This window comes from Coturnix japonica, chromosome 8, assembly GCF_001577835.2.
Source record: "Coturnix japonica isolate 7356 chromosome 8, Coturnix japonica 2.1, whole genome shotgun sequence".
Classification (NCBI taxonomy): Eukaryota; Metazoa; Chordata; class Aves; order Galliformes; family Phasianidae; genus Coturnix; species Coturnix japonica.
In genome coordinates, this window is record NC_029523.1 from 2409122 (window position 1) to 2424770 (window position 15649).

Consider the following 15649-nt stretch of genomic DNA (forward strand, 5'->3'; position numbering starts at 1 on the left):
ACATAGGAAGACATCCTTTTTTTTTTTTTTTTTTTTCCCTTTTATTTTAGTTTTCTTAGTTTTCCCTTTAGTTTTCTTAGGGATGAAATACTGTCTTGAAGCCAAAATGCCTGCTTGACTTTTCTAATCAATAAATAGACCGGAGGGTTTTGTTTTGGATTTTCTTGTTAACTGATACGTTTGAAATTGTTCTGAAAAAAGAAATATTTAAATGTTTGAGGTGAAATTTTCTTTTCTGATGTATTAAGTTTTGCAAACAGAAATATTCCTGGTTTACGGTGTGTCAGCCTAGAGGAAAAGAGGACAAACAGTCCATTCTAGACATTTGAGAATAATGCCCTGCTTTGATAGTCAGTTACGGCGCAGTGTGCTTGGTGCAAGGTTGTTGCTCAATATGAGGATCACGGGAACCATAAAATAGACATTATTGCCAGCCAGTGGGGTGGATGTAAGCAAGGCTCATTCCCAGAGCTGCACTTAGCAAGTTGCCTGACAGGGAAAGGAAGAAGGAGAAAGCACTTTGCCTTATCTGAAGTCCTGAAAAAAAAAAAAAAACACGCTGAAGAACTGCCTGAGAATATGCTTTTATTTTCACTGTTGTTTTATTTCTTAACCTTTTCTTTTGTGGTGTGGCACTCAGGCCTTCTGGCTGAGTTTAAAAGTACAGTGCAGATGTGTCAGCCAACTACACTGCGCGCTGAGTGGGTGGGAATGTTCATTTCATCCGTCCTTTATGGCTGACTGTACAGGTTCCACAAAGTCAGTGAATTAATCTGATTTTGAAAGAAGCAAAACCATTTGTTGAAAACTGCTTTGTGTTTGCAAAGCCAGCACAGCTCGGTCCTGTTGAATGTTTGGATAGTGCGTTCCGATGTATTGTTAATTGTACCGCAAGCAAATTAGTTTTCTGTTTAAGTTCTTTGTACCTTTTCTTACTATTCAGAAATGTGCCATTACTTCAGGCCATATTATGATTGGGATGATGTCCTCTTATGTTTTTACAGCACCTGATGCACTGAGACCTTCAGGCCTCCCTGCTGCAGAGGTGTTTGTAGAGAATCAGCAAGTGGTAAGTGACTGTGCAGCAACCTGCTACAAGATATAAATTGGGAAGGACAATGTCCCCTTCTCTTTCATACTATAATATTCAAGAAATATTTCTTAACTTTAATTTTAAATAGCAATTCTGTTTTCATATTTTGGCGTTCAGTGAAGAAAATAACACCACCATATATTTCATGTCATGTTATCCCTGTAGGAGAATAGATTGTATATTCACAATGGATACAGGTGGAAATAGAACAGCTCGGTATATTTATGTGTCTGCATATTCTGGCTGATTTTTACATATATATGAATAGGATATGTGTGTTTATGTGTGCCTATGTATAGAAAAATAACTTTCTTGTTTGCCTGCATACAACATTAGCATTTAATTCAAAGAGCAGGAGGTGTATGGCACTGACTAAGAAATAAAGGCTTGTGATGGTATTAGTGGTGCTGTACTGGACTGACCCTTGCTGAGTTAATTTGTAATTTTTACCTGAGTAAGACTGTTATATTTTCAGACCCTGAAAGGCACTCACGCAAAGAACTGCTACACTTGAAAACCAGCTTTTTTTCTGTATTTCTGCAGGAGGGTAATTTCCCTATAGATGGACACCCTACAACCTCTTGGAATGACTTTTGGAAGAACTGTCCCATACAATGGAGCATCTCACCGTTCTCCAGCAAATCCTGGCAGGCACGCACAGGCCAGCTTGCCTCCAAGATCAGTACAGTTGCCGTAATTATAACAGGTGAGATTTCTGTCTTCATTCCCACAAACCGTATAAGGTAATCTTCGATATCTAGATAAATAGAAAGGCAATGACAGCTGTTATTTGCTCTTTCCTTGTTCACTTCTGGATGTCTTGTGTTCTCCCTTTCCCTCTGAGTCTAGTCCATTTCTTTAGAGGAAAATGTCTAGATCTACCTTGCAGATTTGTTGTTTGAACCAAGAACTTACCACTGCCAATCTCTGAACAGTGAGAGCTGCGCTCCTGTTGGCAAATACCATCCAATGCAAACATGGGAGGTATCATATTTTACCCATGGATGAGCAGATAATTCTGGAGCTGCACACAGAACTTGTGCCTCCCTGGTTCTCTCCCTTGTAGGGAAGCCCACACCGGTGTGCACTCACAGGCCAGGTGTATGGGGCTGGCCATGTCTGCACAGTGCAGGATGGACTGGGGAGGGTGCGGTGCCAGCATTACACAAGGGCAGAGCTTGTGTCTGAGGCTGCATAGTGTGCAGATCCCTAGTAGCTGTAGCTGTAGAAATTGGCTGTTTAACATCTTTGCCCTCTAATAAGGGAGAAATGTACAGTGTGCAGAGAAGGGCAAGTGAAGGGTAGAGCCTGCACCTCTCACAGTGGAGTGTCTGGGAGGAACTGCAAGCAGTACACTGATATCAGCAGAGGTGATGCATGGAGTGGGCAGTGTGGTGCCACAGTCAGAACTGGGCTACAGGAAGCCTAGAAGGAAAAGACACATAGCAAACATGCTATGGGTGGGCAAAAAATGCTTTCTACAAACTTCTGTATTTGTTTCTCTTACCCACACATTAAGACTTTCACTAGTTTTTTGTTACTCTAATAAAGCATAGTTTCAGTGATTCAAAACCTTTTCAGGATCCTTGCAATTCATCTATCTCAGCTGTCCAGCTGACTTGCAATGCTGACACTGAGGAGCTGTATGACTCAGGCTGGCAGCAGAGCTCTGCCTTGCTCCCCACCTCTCTATACTCTGCCATCTGTCCCCATCTGAGCTGGTGCCTCACTCTTTGTCCATATCTAACTGATCTCTTTGGCTTTCTGTACTGCAAACATTGTACATCAATTCTACAGCTACAAGTAGCATACAGATATCTCATAAAGTATATAAAGTACAACTTATTAGGTGTGCATTTAAATGGAAGCATCAGTGATGTAATAATCTCTCAGATGAGACCCAAAAAAAATCATATGGACCTACCTAGTCTGTATTACCTGCAAAGCTTTCCAGTAAAGTTACCAGCACACAGGCAAGAATATCCATGAATCCCATCTATGCAGGTGGCCCCATTTGCACACTGGTGGCCACGGCAGTAGTCTATGTCCTCTTCACAGTTTAACCCCATGTAGCCAGGTTCACAAACACACTCATAAGAGCTGATCCCATCTGTGCAGTTTCCATGAATGCAGGGGTTGGAGAAGCACTCGTCAATGTCGGTCTCGCAGTGGGTGCCCACCCACCCTGGGGGACAAACGCAGCGATAGGAGGTGTACAAGTCTTCACATGTCCCCTGGTGCATACAGGGCTCTGAGCTGCAGGCATCCTCCTGCAAGCAGCCTGTAAGAACAGGGTTTGCAGATATTTTGAGAAATTGTTCCTCTTGAGGTTTTTTAGTCAGGATGTCAGCATCTTCAAAGTAGGAGAGATAAATGCCACTGATTTCTATGGTGCTCATGCATCCTCGCAGGCCATCCAAACTGTCAAAAGCCTTGTCAGCCACATGGATGTCTGTCTCTTCTCGTAGAAAGTTGAGACTTCCTGTAGTGGTTGTACTGGTTACAGTGTCCTTGTTATCGATATTCATATGCCACCTTGAGAAGTGAGACAGGGGCTCCACCATGGACACCATCACTTGGTGCCACTTCCCATCACTCACGGTCAGAGAGCTAGTGAGGGTCAACATGTAAAAGTTGTTGCCACTTTGCAGTTGGAAGACCAGTTTGGAGTTGTGAATACTGATGATAACAAACTCAGGCTCCTTCTCCGCATACAGCAGTATCACATTTGTGTCCCTAGTTCGAAAGCCAAACACGATATTGGTGAGGTCTCTGCTGATTTTCCCATTGCTTCTGTAAAATATAGCACTGCTTCGGCCACTAAACAATGCGTTAACGAGACCTGTGCAAAGACAAGAATTGAGAAACCAGGCCAGCTTTAAACCAGTCCATCTGGACAGTATCTCTTTAGTTCCCCATGATCCTCACCACTTAAGTCCTTTTGTTTCTACTGAAAAGCAATCCAGTGCCATCAGTGCCCCAGTTATTCTTGCTTGCCTCTTACTGCTGTACAGGTGACAGGGCAGGGCTACCTGAAACTCTAATCCTAAAGCTTCCAGCTCATTTCCCTTTAACAAGGGAAGGGGGACAGTGACCCTGACCCAATGACTCTGGCCTTATTTACTGTAATGTAAATCAGAAGTAGGTCTACTAAAACCAGTGAGCTAATCTAAGTACGCAAGTGTAGATAAGAGTTGAACCTTGCTGCTTCTCATGAGAGTAGCCCAGAATAAGCACTTAGCAAAGAAATAATAGTTAAAGACCAGGTTACCATAGCCAGCGGTGCTGCACTGGTTTGCCTCAGGTGCTGATGAGGCTCAGCAGCTTTGTACAGGCTTACAGATGCAGCCAAATTTGGCTTACATGACTGCATCAAGGTTTTTGGTATTTGGGAGAAGGTTTGGGGTTTTTTTGCAGCATGCAGGCTCTTGTTTATCACAGGTGAAAATGCACAGCTACTGATGGTGATTGTGTTGAAGAATGGTGCTTCGTAGGTGAAAATGTGCTCTCTTAAATACCATAACTGTCCTCTTTGTAGCTGTTGTGATTTCCATTGAAATAAATAGGAGGCATTACATTCAGAGTTTATAGAAATATTGGTGAAATTTTTACTTGTTTCTAATTTCCGAAGATGACAGGAATACTGCAATTTACCTACATTCAAATCCTTGGTGCACCAGCTTGCATTGTGCTTCATGAGGACAGGGCCCAAGCTCACACCATTTCACTTCCTCGCAAGCTTTCCCTGCTGTGTTAGGGGGGCATGAGCAAGTGAAGTCATCCCAGATTGAATAGCATATACCACCATTGTGGCAAGGACTGGACTGTGGGGAAAGAGAAGAGACAACCAAAGCAGGAATAAATCTTGGTGGACTCATAACTCTTAAGAATGTAGGATTTTTTGTATAAAAGGAAAATTCTATTTAAATCCAATGGAAAGCAATAGAGATTAGTACTAAGACTGCACAGAACATTTTAATAACTTGTGAACAATAGTATTGTAACCTTAAAATGCTCCCATTTTCTTTTACACCCGTATATTTTGCTTGTGCTATCAATCATATTTATCAGAACTTTGCTATATCAAAACATATCAAAATCTGCCCTTTCTGGTATCTTTACCCATTTTGCCACAGTATTATTACCATGATATATTGTACAAAAAGGTAGCTTTTTTTTTAATTTTGGGGTAGGTTTTTTTTTGTTTTTTTTTTTTTAATTCCTCACAATAAACACATGAAAGTGCTATGGAAACTGTCATTCTTACCTTGCAGAGGTTGTCACCACTGCAGCCTTGTGTGACATTGACCAGGGTTCGGTTAGTAAAAGAATTCAGTGAACCAGTGAGGGGGAAGAATTCCAGTGGCTGGTTATTCACTCTTACATCCTGGATGCAGCCTTTGAAATACCCGCCATTTTTATCAGTTTCTCTGTTGTCTGGTAGGCCTCCGATGTAAAGAAAGTCCTTACTTTGGGTAGTTAGTACTGGAGTAGAAATAAAGCCCAAGTATTGAGAGGACTGGAATAATTCCAACATATTTGGTTCTGTTTTTAATGTTATTAGGTAGAAATTTCCATCATTTATAGGATGTCTCCCTAATAACTTTCTGGAATTTGGAGCTAACATTGCGAGTTTCCCACCTTCCAAGTAGACTCTTACATAGAGACAGGTACTGTTTCTCAAAGCCAGTATCAAGCCAGAAGATTTGCGTGTTCGGACAAACATTGATATATTCAGATTTTCATTCTCAGTAGCATCAACAGAAAAAGCAGCATAGCCTGAGGAGTCCTCAGATCCAAATCGACCTGGAATATACTCTTGAAATTAGCAACAGGAGAAAAGATGAAAAAGGAAAGAAAGAGGAAAAATAAAATAGTTAAGGCGAAATGACAAAGGAACCGGTATAATGAGCTACTTCTGATAATATGCTGTACTTATGGTAGTAAGATGTGCTGGTATTTATGGATGAAGAAAGACTTGTTCTGGCCATAAATAGCTTCTATTCCAAAACTCCTGTCAGCTTCCATGGCTGTAACATTAGGCCCCAGTACAGGACCAGATGTTATATTATTCTGCACAATTTTCTCCTTTATCATGCTCTGTGTGGTACTGCATTTGCAAATGGTTAAGGAAGGACAAATTTCTACATTTTCCTGGATTGGTCATCAGAAAGATCACTTTGAAAAGAAGCTAGTTGCTTTGATCCTCTGATGACAAGGGAAGTTTACTTACTTCTTGAACTTCATCGATTTTTTTTGTGTTGCACTGTCAAAAGCTGCTTGGCAAAACCCTCTTGCATAAAGCTTACAGATAGCACACCTATTTTGTCTTGCACAGGTTTTTCAATAGACTCAGTAAGTTCTAATTTGACTTCTGCTCATTCCTGAGTGCTTATAATGCTACTGTGTCACGGGGGAAAAACGAGCTAGGATTGAGTGAGCCTTTTTATTTTTTTGCTCTTATCAATTAAAATGATTAAACCAAAACCATCTGTCTCTCTGCCTTACTCTTTATTTTCAGTAATGATTTTCAGACTCGTAAGGATATAAAATATGTAGTCCAAAGCATATTTTATTCTGATGAATCATCTCGTTAAAGCACAACAAAGTGTTTCTATTTTTACACTTCACGTTTCATGATCTTGTCCTCAGTATTACAGACTTCCTGCCTGAACACTTTCAAGAGCTATTTTTTAATATATCAAATTCATAGAAAGAACAAGCCCAGCTTTTTGTTGTTGTTGTTGTTGTTGTTTGAATGCTCACATAGCTGAACAGTCAGTTTCCTTTTGCACAGCAGAACTCCTGGAGTGAGACCTCATAGGCCAAGTCACTGCCTGAAATACTGGTATTTAAAATCAACTGTGTTAAAAAGAGCCATGAAAATAGGGTGCTGAATGTGAAGACCCTGTAATAATCATGCTGCACTACTACGTGGCACAGTAGTGTTATTTGGCAACAGGAATAAATCCCTTCATTGTTCCTAAACAGTTTCATAAATCAAATTTCAACAATTTTAGTACTAAGGGTAACATTACCTCTGTTTCTAAATCTGCTTGTTGAAAACTCTGGCAGGTAGAAATAATTGTTTGTTGAAACGGGTGTTTTGAGGCCTGAAACCTCTTCAGATGGTGCCTTCTTGGTAAGGTAGAAGACTGAACCATGTTTTCACGTGGGTAAAAATAAAAATTCTGCTGGCATTAGTTACTATTCTTTATCAAAAAAGGTATTTCATGTTTGCAATTATTTTGTTGTATTTCTATTTATAAATATGTATATATACATGTGAGATATAAATATATATATATGTGAGATATATATATATATATATATATCATCAGTCCGATCTTCTGCTTGATGAGATGGCTAGCATCACCTTGGTCAGTATTAACCTCTTGGGTTGCAACATCTGGATGTTGATCAAAATGAGTCAACATCTGTTTGTTATTTTGTGTATGTAGAGAAAATATTGCTTCTTGTCAATTAAATACTCGGCAGCAACTTTTCTTCAAAAAGACACTAGCATTTCTTATGTTATCCTTTGCCACACGTCTCCCCCACTCTGCCTTTTAAGCAACCTGCCACGGTCCTTTAAAAATGGCATGTATCTCGAACCTATGTATCAAAGTGGCACGGTGCCATGAATTGCAAAGAATACTGTGGTCAGTGGAGAGGAGAAAAAAAAAAAAAAGCAAAAAAAAAAAAAGCTTGCTTTCTAATCATTCTCAACAGTTGTAATGCCAGCATAAGCCTCTCCTGGCCCTGACTGGTTTTAATTTCACTTCATATAAGGAGGCCAACATATTTACCAGATGTTGTCCTATACTCCAAAGTTGCTTTCCAAACCTTTGGATAAATTACAGCTAGACTTCAAAGAAGTCTGTTACAATTACCTCTCAGACTTTGTCATTTTGCAATAAGGGAAAAAAACACTATTGAAAAGTATTGATACCTATCAAGTATAGCATACAAAATGAAACTGTCTTTTAACATTTTGAAGTGCATTTCAAGCCACAGCTTTCTGCAGCAGTGCCTCCAGCAAGCCCCTGAGCCCAGCTGTTCAGCTGCAGTAAGGTGGTGGATTGCCCTGGCTGCAGTGCAGCTATGCCAGCCAGAACCAGTAGTCTGTTCTCATCTGACCACGGTGCTGTTGGTGCTCCTGAGATGTGCTTTATTCAGCTCCAGAGGGTTACTCACTACTGCTCCAGCATGGATGTGGGACAGCAGGGGACCTGCTGGTGTCCTCCTGCTTTGTCTCAGCCTGTGCATAGAACCATCAGTTGTAGCAGGGAATGCACTACAGGCAGTGCCAGCTATTGAATCCCTGCTTCACTGCCTGTGAGGCTGTATTCTGACATGTGAGTACTGTCTAAGCAAAGACTGCAGAATAAAGTTTTTTAGTGCTATGCGCAAATTATATTAGCCATTTGGATGAAATGTATTCTGACATGTGCTCTTGTGCTCACTAGGACATGGGCATGTCTCCCTCTGGCCCTCAGCAGCTATCTGGTAGAGCAGCCTTCGTTAGTTGCTGCCTGGAGCCGTGCGGGACCTGGCTGAGATGAATGGCCTCTGAGGACCTGGCTTCTCCTCAGGCTAATCAGATTAAGTTAATAGGATAATCTCGTTCATTTTGTAAAATTGGAATCTGTATTTATTCTTTTTAACTTGCAGTGCTTTGCTGGCCTTTCATGGCCTTAAACGAGTTTCTTTATGTCAGCCAAGAGAGGATAAAATTCTGAAAGAATGCTTTGAAAATGAGACTTTGACTCCAAGCGACTCAGTTGCTTTCTAAATTTTACTCAGAGTGCATAACCTCCTGTGAACTGCAGTTTTCCAGAGTTTATGGAGTGCTAGGAGTGCTAAGAAGATTTAAAAACTGGATGAGTAGAATCCCCCTGTTCGGCCTGACTTTTTGTCAAGCTGAAAAGCAGCCTTCCTGGAAAATAACTAGAAAATAATGAGCATGTGCTACTGCTAACCTCTCATGCCTTCTTACCAGTGGGCAATAAGTTCCAGAGATCCCTAGGGTCACAATGGTTCATCACTGAGGCCAGCTTATGTTTTCAACACCCTCTGACAGCGCTGATGGCATCACATGCTCTTACCTGCTGTGCAGCTTGGCCCCGCGTACGGCCGGTAGCAGTCACAGTGGTAACTCAGCCACAGGTTGGAGCAGCGGCCCCTGTTCTGGCAGGGGTGGTTCTCACACCAGTCCTTCTTCCTGCATCCTGTCTCGACGTTTAAAGAGGATTCAGGTGATGCATTCTCTGGAGTAATAACATTCAAGTCTATTTCAATATCCTGAAGACAGCCTACAAATGAAGGTGTAGAATGTATATTACTGGTGTTAAGCTGAGAGCTGCTGCTAATGTTCCCCACTGGTAAGCTGCCCAAAAATGTGCTCTGAAATGCAAGCCTCACGTGATCATTATCTATCATAGCAGAAGTTTTATTGACACATGATTCTGCACAAGAGCTGTCAAGTAAATTAAGAGTAACAGCTCTTGCCAAGGTTACCTCCACTGAATGCCATTCTCCATCACTGACATTATGTGAAATATGCAAAAGAGCCCGTGGCTGGTTTTTGACTTGCACGGACAAATGTAAGTAGCCATTCAGTAACTCCAGCTTCACAAATGTGTCTTTCTCCCCTCGGTAAAACAGAAAGGCTGTCGGTTGCACAGTCTGAAACCTCAGGTTTATATTATAGGAAGATTCCTCTTTAGTGGTTGTGGGATTCTTCAACCAAAGGAAACCATTTCCTTGAAAAGAAAATGTAGTTATAGTTTCACAGTGTATTCCAGTATATCCAGGTGAGCATATGCAGCTGAATCCGTGATGGCCATTTTTTAAATGTGGGATGCATATTCCATTATTTTGGCATTGTTGATCATTACAGCCATGGAGGATTTCTGTGCAGTTCCAGCCGCCATAAAAAATCCCTTCTTTGTCTGCAGGTGGGCAATGGCAAGTGTAATTCCCAGGAAAGTTCTCACAGATGCCACCATTTTGGCAAGGGTTCATGTGACATTCATTGATGTCTTCATCACAGTGAATACCTGAAGAACAAAGAATTAGACATTCTGAATTGAGCAATTAGAGCCCAGGAAGGTGTTTTTTAAGAACATGTGCTCTGTAAAATCATGTTTAACTTAAGAATGAAATTTACAGATGGATCAGGGAGCTGCTGGAGCTTGACCCCGCATTAAGATGAGCCACCATGCACCACGTTCCCAAACTGAGAGCGCAGTATGTCACACTAATTCAGCGAGTAGGACTGCAACTGTAGTTTTTTTCACAAGGGACAAAAAAAAAAAAAAAAAAAAAAAAGGGAAAGCAAAGGTGACTTCTGGCCCACCAGCTATGATCGCAGACTGAGATGAGAATTCACATGAGGATGTGAGAGAAGCAGATGGAAGGATCTGAACCCATGTGTTCCAGAAGAATATTCCTGGTATTGTGTATCTACAGTGGAACTTTCTTTACCTCTACTATTTTCAAACTATAAAGTAAGAAAAGAGGAACAGAGCATCTTCCCAAATGCCCCAGGGTTGGCGATTAAAGCATGAGTGACACAGCTGCCTATTTTCCTTTCTCTCAGATAGCGCTTGGTTTCTGGTATACAGGGTAAAAGAAGAGCTCCTCATCTCACCTTCACTGTTATTCGATAGGCTGTGACCCAAGTACATATACTGGGTTAGGCTGCACAAAGGAAGACAAATCTGTTCGTCCTGCAAAACTCATCAGCTTATCCCTCTGGACTACTGACCACCTACCTACAAAATGGTAATTATGGTACCTTTTCTCAGGAGCACTCAACTGACCAATAAGCATGAAATGGATCAGGCAAAACATGTTTCTTATCTTGAAAGCATTCAAAATATCCAACTGCTTTTTTAAAAAATTTATGCCAAGTACAACCCTGAATATTTGCACTGTTCTAGAGAAGAATATGAAATAGCAGTTTGAAAGATAACTGCACAAAGTAATTTGTAGGCGTAATGATGCCTGTCCCTGCAGCAGAATTGCCTTCAGCAGCTCCTTGCTGGCTCACTGTATGAGGTACCTACAGGTCACATCAGTGGGTAAGACAAGACTCACAGAGCCACAGCCAGGTACTAGGCACCATACCTAGTTTTACGTACAAATTCACATAGAGCTTTATTTTTATAGCAAAATGCAGTTATTTTTTTCATGGAAAATTACAGGGCAGCATTCAGCCACAACGAATAGCTTCAGATAGCAGCAGATAAATGTATCTACTCAGGCTAATTCCCTGCCTGTCCACTTTATTCAATCACGGATGTAACTAGACCCATAGTAGAGAGAGGTAAGTTATGAGAGAGCCAGAAGGGAACTCAGAGTTGGCTGAGATTGTTTTAAAGATTAAGCAAAGCGAAGTGGTCACAGCACATATGTGAAAGGCCCTCTTAGCAGCGATCTTCCTCATTACAACGTTCTCCTTTATTATAGTACACAGTTTCCACTTGAAGCCTCAGAGTATCAAACACCACCGTGCTCTCCCTGATCTGACAGCAGGGTTGTACCGCAGCAGCCTCTCTGCTTTCCAGCCAGGCTTATATTTATTCTAACATGAGATGTCTGTATACCTTAATGTGTAGTGGCATCTGGCAGAAATATGAATCATCAGGACTGACTTTCCCAAAGTGATGTGCACTTCCCAAACCTGTTCTGACTTGGGGCCAGAACAATGCCTGCTTTGCCCAGTTTGTGGCAATTTCTGTGTTAGCGACTTGTCCTGCTTTTACTGCTCTGGTATATGAAAAGTGAAGTCACCGTGAGCTGTTTCCTGTTTCAGTCAATGTTTTAGTACATCTCCTGCTTTGACATCCAGAGCAATGTGTCCACAGGTCTTGTGGACTGCTCGGTCTTACTGTGACAGCTGTAGAAATATGGGTCTCATTGGGTTTTTGTGTCAGAGAGAAAAATTAATTCAGCCTAAAAGCATTAGGATCAGGTTTGTACTTAGCTTTGCTTTTGAGCCTCAGAGTGATCGGGGCAAACATAGGGATTTATAGACTGGGGGCTCCTGTTAAATCTTTCATCGAAAAAAAAAAAAAAATAGAAAACCACCATTTAAGAGGATCAACCAAATGAATGGCATGCAGTGGTGCCTGCCATGTTACTCTACTGCTGTGTGTTCCGCTCTGTGCACATTTGTTTAGCATCCCAAGCCCCTGCAAGGCAGTGCCTCTGCCTGCAGCCCATGCTCTGAGCCGCACACTGTAGCAGGGACTTGTCCACAGGCAGCTGAAACATGCATGGACCAAGCCCAGCTTCACAACGCAGTGTTCAGGGTCGGTGTTGTTCTCTACCTCACCAAATTAGAAGTAAAATTAATGACAAGTTTCCATGAATGTGTTAAACTTATTTAGAAATTGTATACATTTCCATCTTTAAATTTAGATAACACTTTTATAACACAAATATTGGTGTCTAACAAAGTCATAGCAGCTGTTTTTAAAACAGAGACATGCTTTTTTTGGTGTTTTATTTTCCCATGGAATGTGAATAACATCAGTTTCTAACTGCAAAGACAGTCACACAGCGTGACTTCATTATGTGCAAATTTCATAAGCATTTCAGTGTCAGAATACAAATGCTTATTTTTTGAGTAATTACGTTAATAATATGTTGTGAAATAATGATTTTGGAGGTACCTACATATGTATTGTTTGTGTATTCATATAAACACACATTGAAATGGCTGATATTTCGTAATAGGATTAGCGGAAACATAAATATAGGTCGCAGCAAAAAGCAAGCAAACCATTTTTTCATATCAGGAATAAATAAATCAGCTGTTCTTACAAGTGGGTGGTTGATACTGCTTGTTATCTGCCAACTGCTAAGCAAGCAAAGACCACTGTCACTCAAGATAAAAGCACTCCAGATAAAAGGATTAGCCAATATTTATAGAACTGTATAAGCAGTTCGCATAGCTCAGGCTGGAGAAGAAGCCAGCATGTAAAAGAATGAATTCTGAAAAGCAACTGTGAGGAACTGTTTTTTTCAGGGTTGCGTACATTTGCTCAGCTAAACGTATTTGTATTTTTAAAGTGAAATCATTCAGCGTTTTCTCTTCCAAATATATTACATGCCCACTTAAAATTTCTGTGAATATTTATTATCCCATTTCTATAGGTAATTAGTATTTTTTCCCCCTGTGGAGTTTCACTCGAAACAGAGATGAAGCAGCCCCTTTGACTCTGTTTGAAAACACCACTCATAGCTGCGCTGCTTTTTTTCACCTACTGCTGCTTCAAGGTAGCTGTAGTAGTAGCTGTTCTCTACCCGTTGATTTCTTAAACTTCAAATTTAGCAGAAAAGCTTTTCTTACAGAAGCAGAATGACAAAAGCAATTCTTCACGCGTACCTCTGCTAAACGCCTCTAATTTTCATTTCTACTAACACTGTATAAAACTGTTACCCAGATTACACTTTTCATACACACCTTTAGTTAGAAATTCCCATTCCTTGACAGTTAATAAATACCACGTAAGTACAAGCAAGCAGTCTGGACAGACAGATGTGACATGTTCTATACAGCCTAAGTGCACATACTAGTACACAAAAAGCAAATATTTACCTGTAAACATTGTCATTAAAGTGATGTAAACCTGTATCCTAGTTGCAACCATCTTTTTCTGAGGTAAAAAAAATTGGTTTAGCATTTATGCAGTCCACAAAGTAAGTTTCTGCAAAATTCAAAGCAGTTCTTGGTATAAAGGCGTCTGTTCCAGGATTAGCTTGCTCCACTTCTGTACCTGCTGATGTAGTCTGATGGTGTATTTTGCCCAAGCCAGATCAACAAGACTTAAAGTAAGACTCATTAAAGTGCTTACGCAACAGACATGTATTCTACTTACATTCCTTTTCAGAATGTTCAGTCCAAGTATGCTTGCACTGAACTTTGGTGGTGTTTCACTGGGAGCCACATTTCGAGGTTCTATTCAAAACTGATTTGTCCCTTTTTATATTTTGATAGGATTTTTTTCTTTTAAGGATTGTTTTTTCATTGGTTTTCAGGTGGTGTATAAAACCAGACCAATCTTTTTGCAGTCACTGTCATTCAGAAATCTGCGTATGTCCATAAGGAAACAGAAAGGCCTACGGTTTGTCTGGTTTCTTTGCTTTTGTAAAGTGTTTTTGTTCCACTGGCTTTATTTGTGCCACTTACTAGAAATCAGTGACTGCAGATCTTTGAATGTGCTGAAGACAGGAGAAAAAAAAAACAACAAACAAACAACAACAAAAAAAACCCACTAAAAAACATTTATTGAAACATTTCTCTTCTTCAGCTCTTGAGCAAGATGTTTTGATTTGGCCCTCATTTAATGAATGAAAAATAAGTATAGAGCTTGGTAGATTGAAATACTTCTGTCTGTGACAACAGAAACAGCTGACTTTCTCATATCACTTTATTTATATTATGAATTGCATAAAATATTGCTAGAGCAGTAACGCTGTGCAGTTACTGGAATACTTACAAAGCAAGATAGCTGCTGCCCAGGTTGCTATTTATTCCATACAACTGACATATGACCACCTATGCACTCAGATCTGATTTTTTTTGTTAGTTTCCCAGTTTAAAACTTCAACAATGGATCCTGAAGTCTCTTTCAGATTGCCTTATTTACTCCAGAATATAAAAATAATTTTATCACTGAGTGAGAAATCACCTCTGTGGTCCAGATCTTTGTTCACAAAGGTTTGATCAAGTTGTGGAAGCTCCCAGGAAAATGTTTATTATTTATTGCAAACAGGTATTTTTCAACTCCTTCCCCTCCCTCAACTCATTTATTCATTTATTAGGAGATTCCTGACTTTGTGTTAAATTGGTTGTAGGTTCACCAGAAGACCTGCACGCAATTTTGGATTCAGTTAATCTATAGTGCACAGTTATTTCCATGTGGTGCCCAGAAAACTGCTTTTCCATCCAATCTATGGCACAGAGTGATTATTCATATTATGAATTCAAAAATCACAGAGGAGGGATGTCATCCAGACTCTTTGAAAGGTAAGTAACCAAATTTAAAGCAAAAGGAAGTAAATGTTGACAAGTTATTATGCAGGTACTTATCAGATGTCTTGTGCTGCAGCTCTAACTGTAGCACTAATAATGCTTGTTTTTATTATTATTTTGGAATTAACAAGAAAAATTTGGAGGTTCTCAGCCTCCTTTTACAACATGACACTGACAAATGTTCTGAGGTAAGATTATGAACATATGCTTTGTCACCAGGTTGGGGTAGACATTTATTACCACAGCTCAGTGACAACATTGAGTTGCTGACACTCTGAGAATGAAAAACCTCATACCAGGGTATTTAGCAAACTGCCTGAAGCCATGTCAGAACCATTAGCAGGTTATTTTGAACAAGTGTCATGAAAAAGTGAGGTACAGGAGATGGCAGAGTCGAGTAACCTACTCTAATTGCTGCAAGATCTTTAATAACAGTAACAGAAGCAGTATTTTCTTTGATAGAATTTTTATATGCTAAACAAGGAAACTGATCTATATAAAGCCAC

General features: G+C 40.3%; 1 protein-coding gene and 1 long non-coding RNA gene across 3 annotated transcripts in view; one reads left to right on the plus strand and one right to left on the minus strand.

Annotated features, from left to right (window-relative positions):
* Nucleotides 1–15649, minus strand: part of CRB1 (crumbs cell polarity complex component 1) — an 85456-nt gene that overhangs the window by 23335 nt on the left and 46472 nt on the right. For both annotated transcript variants that reach the window (XM_015869340.2, XM_032446233.1), the window contains 5 exons: nt 9202–10155; nt 5361–5911; nt 4752–4917; nt 3032–3935; nt 1722–1850 (listed from right to left, as the gene is read on the minus strand). In XM_015869340.2, the coding sequence (XP_015724826.1) occupies nt 1722–1850; nt 3032–3935; nt 4752–4917; nt 5361–5911; nt 9202–10155 (2704 nt within the window). The remainder of the gene's footprint in view (nt 1–1721; nt 1851–3031; nt 3936–4751; nt 4918–5360; nt 5912–9201; nt 10156–15649) is intronic.
* The window catches only part of LOC107317101, a 59418-nt gene that overhangs the window by 18738 nt on the left and 25031 nt on the right, over nt 1–15649 (plus strand). The window contains exons 5-7 of the long non-coding RNA XR_004308177.1: nt 1005–1069; nt 1637–1799; nt 14966–15137. This is a non-coding gene — a long non-coding RNA (uncharacterized LOC107317101). The remainder of the gene's footprint in view (nt 1–1004; nt 1070–1636; nt 1800–14965; nt 15138–15649) is intronic.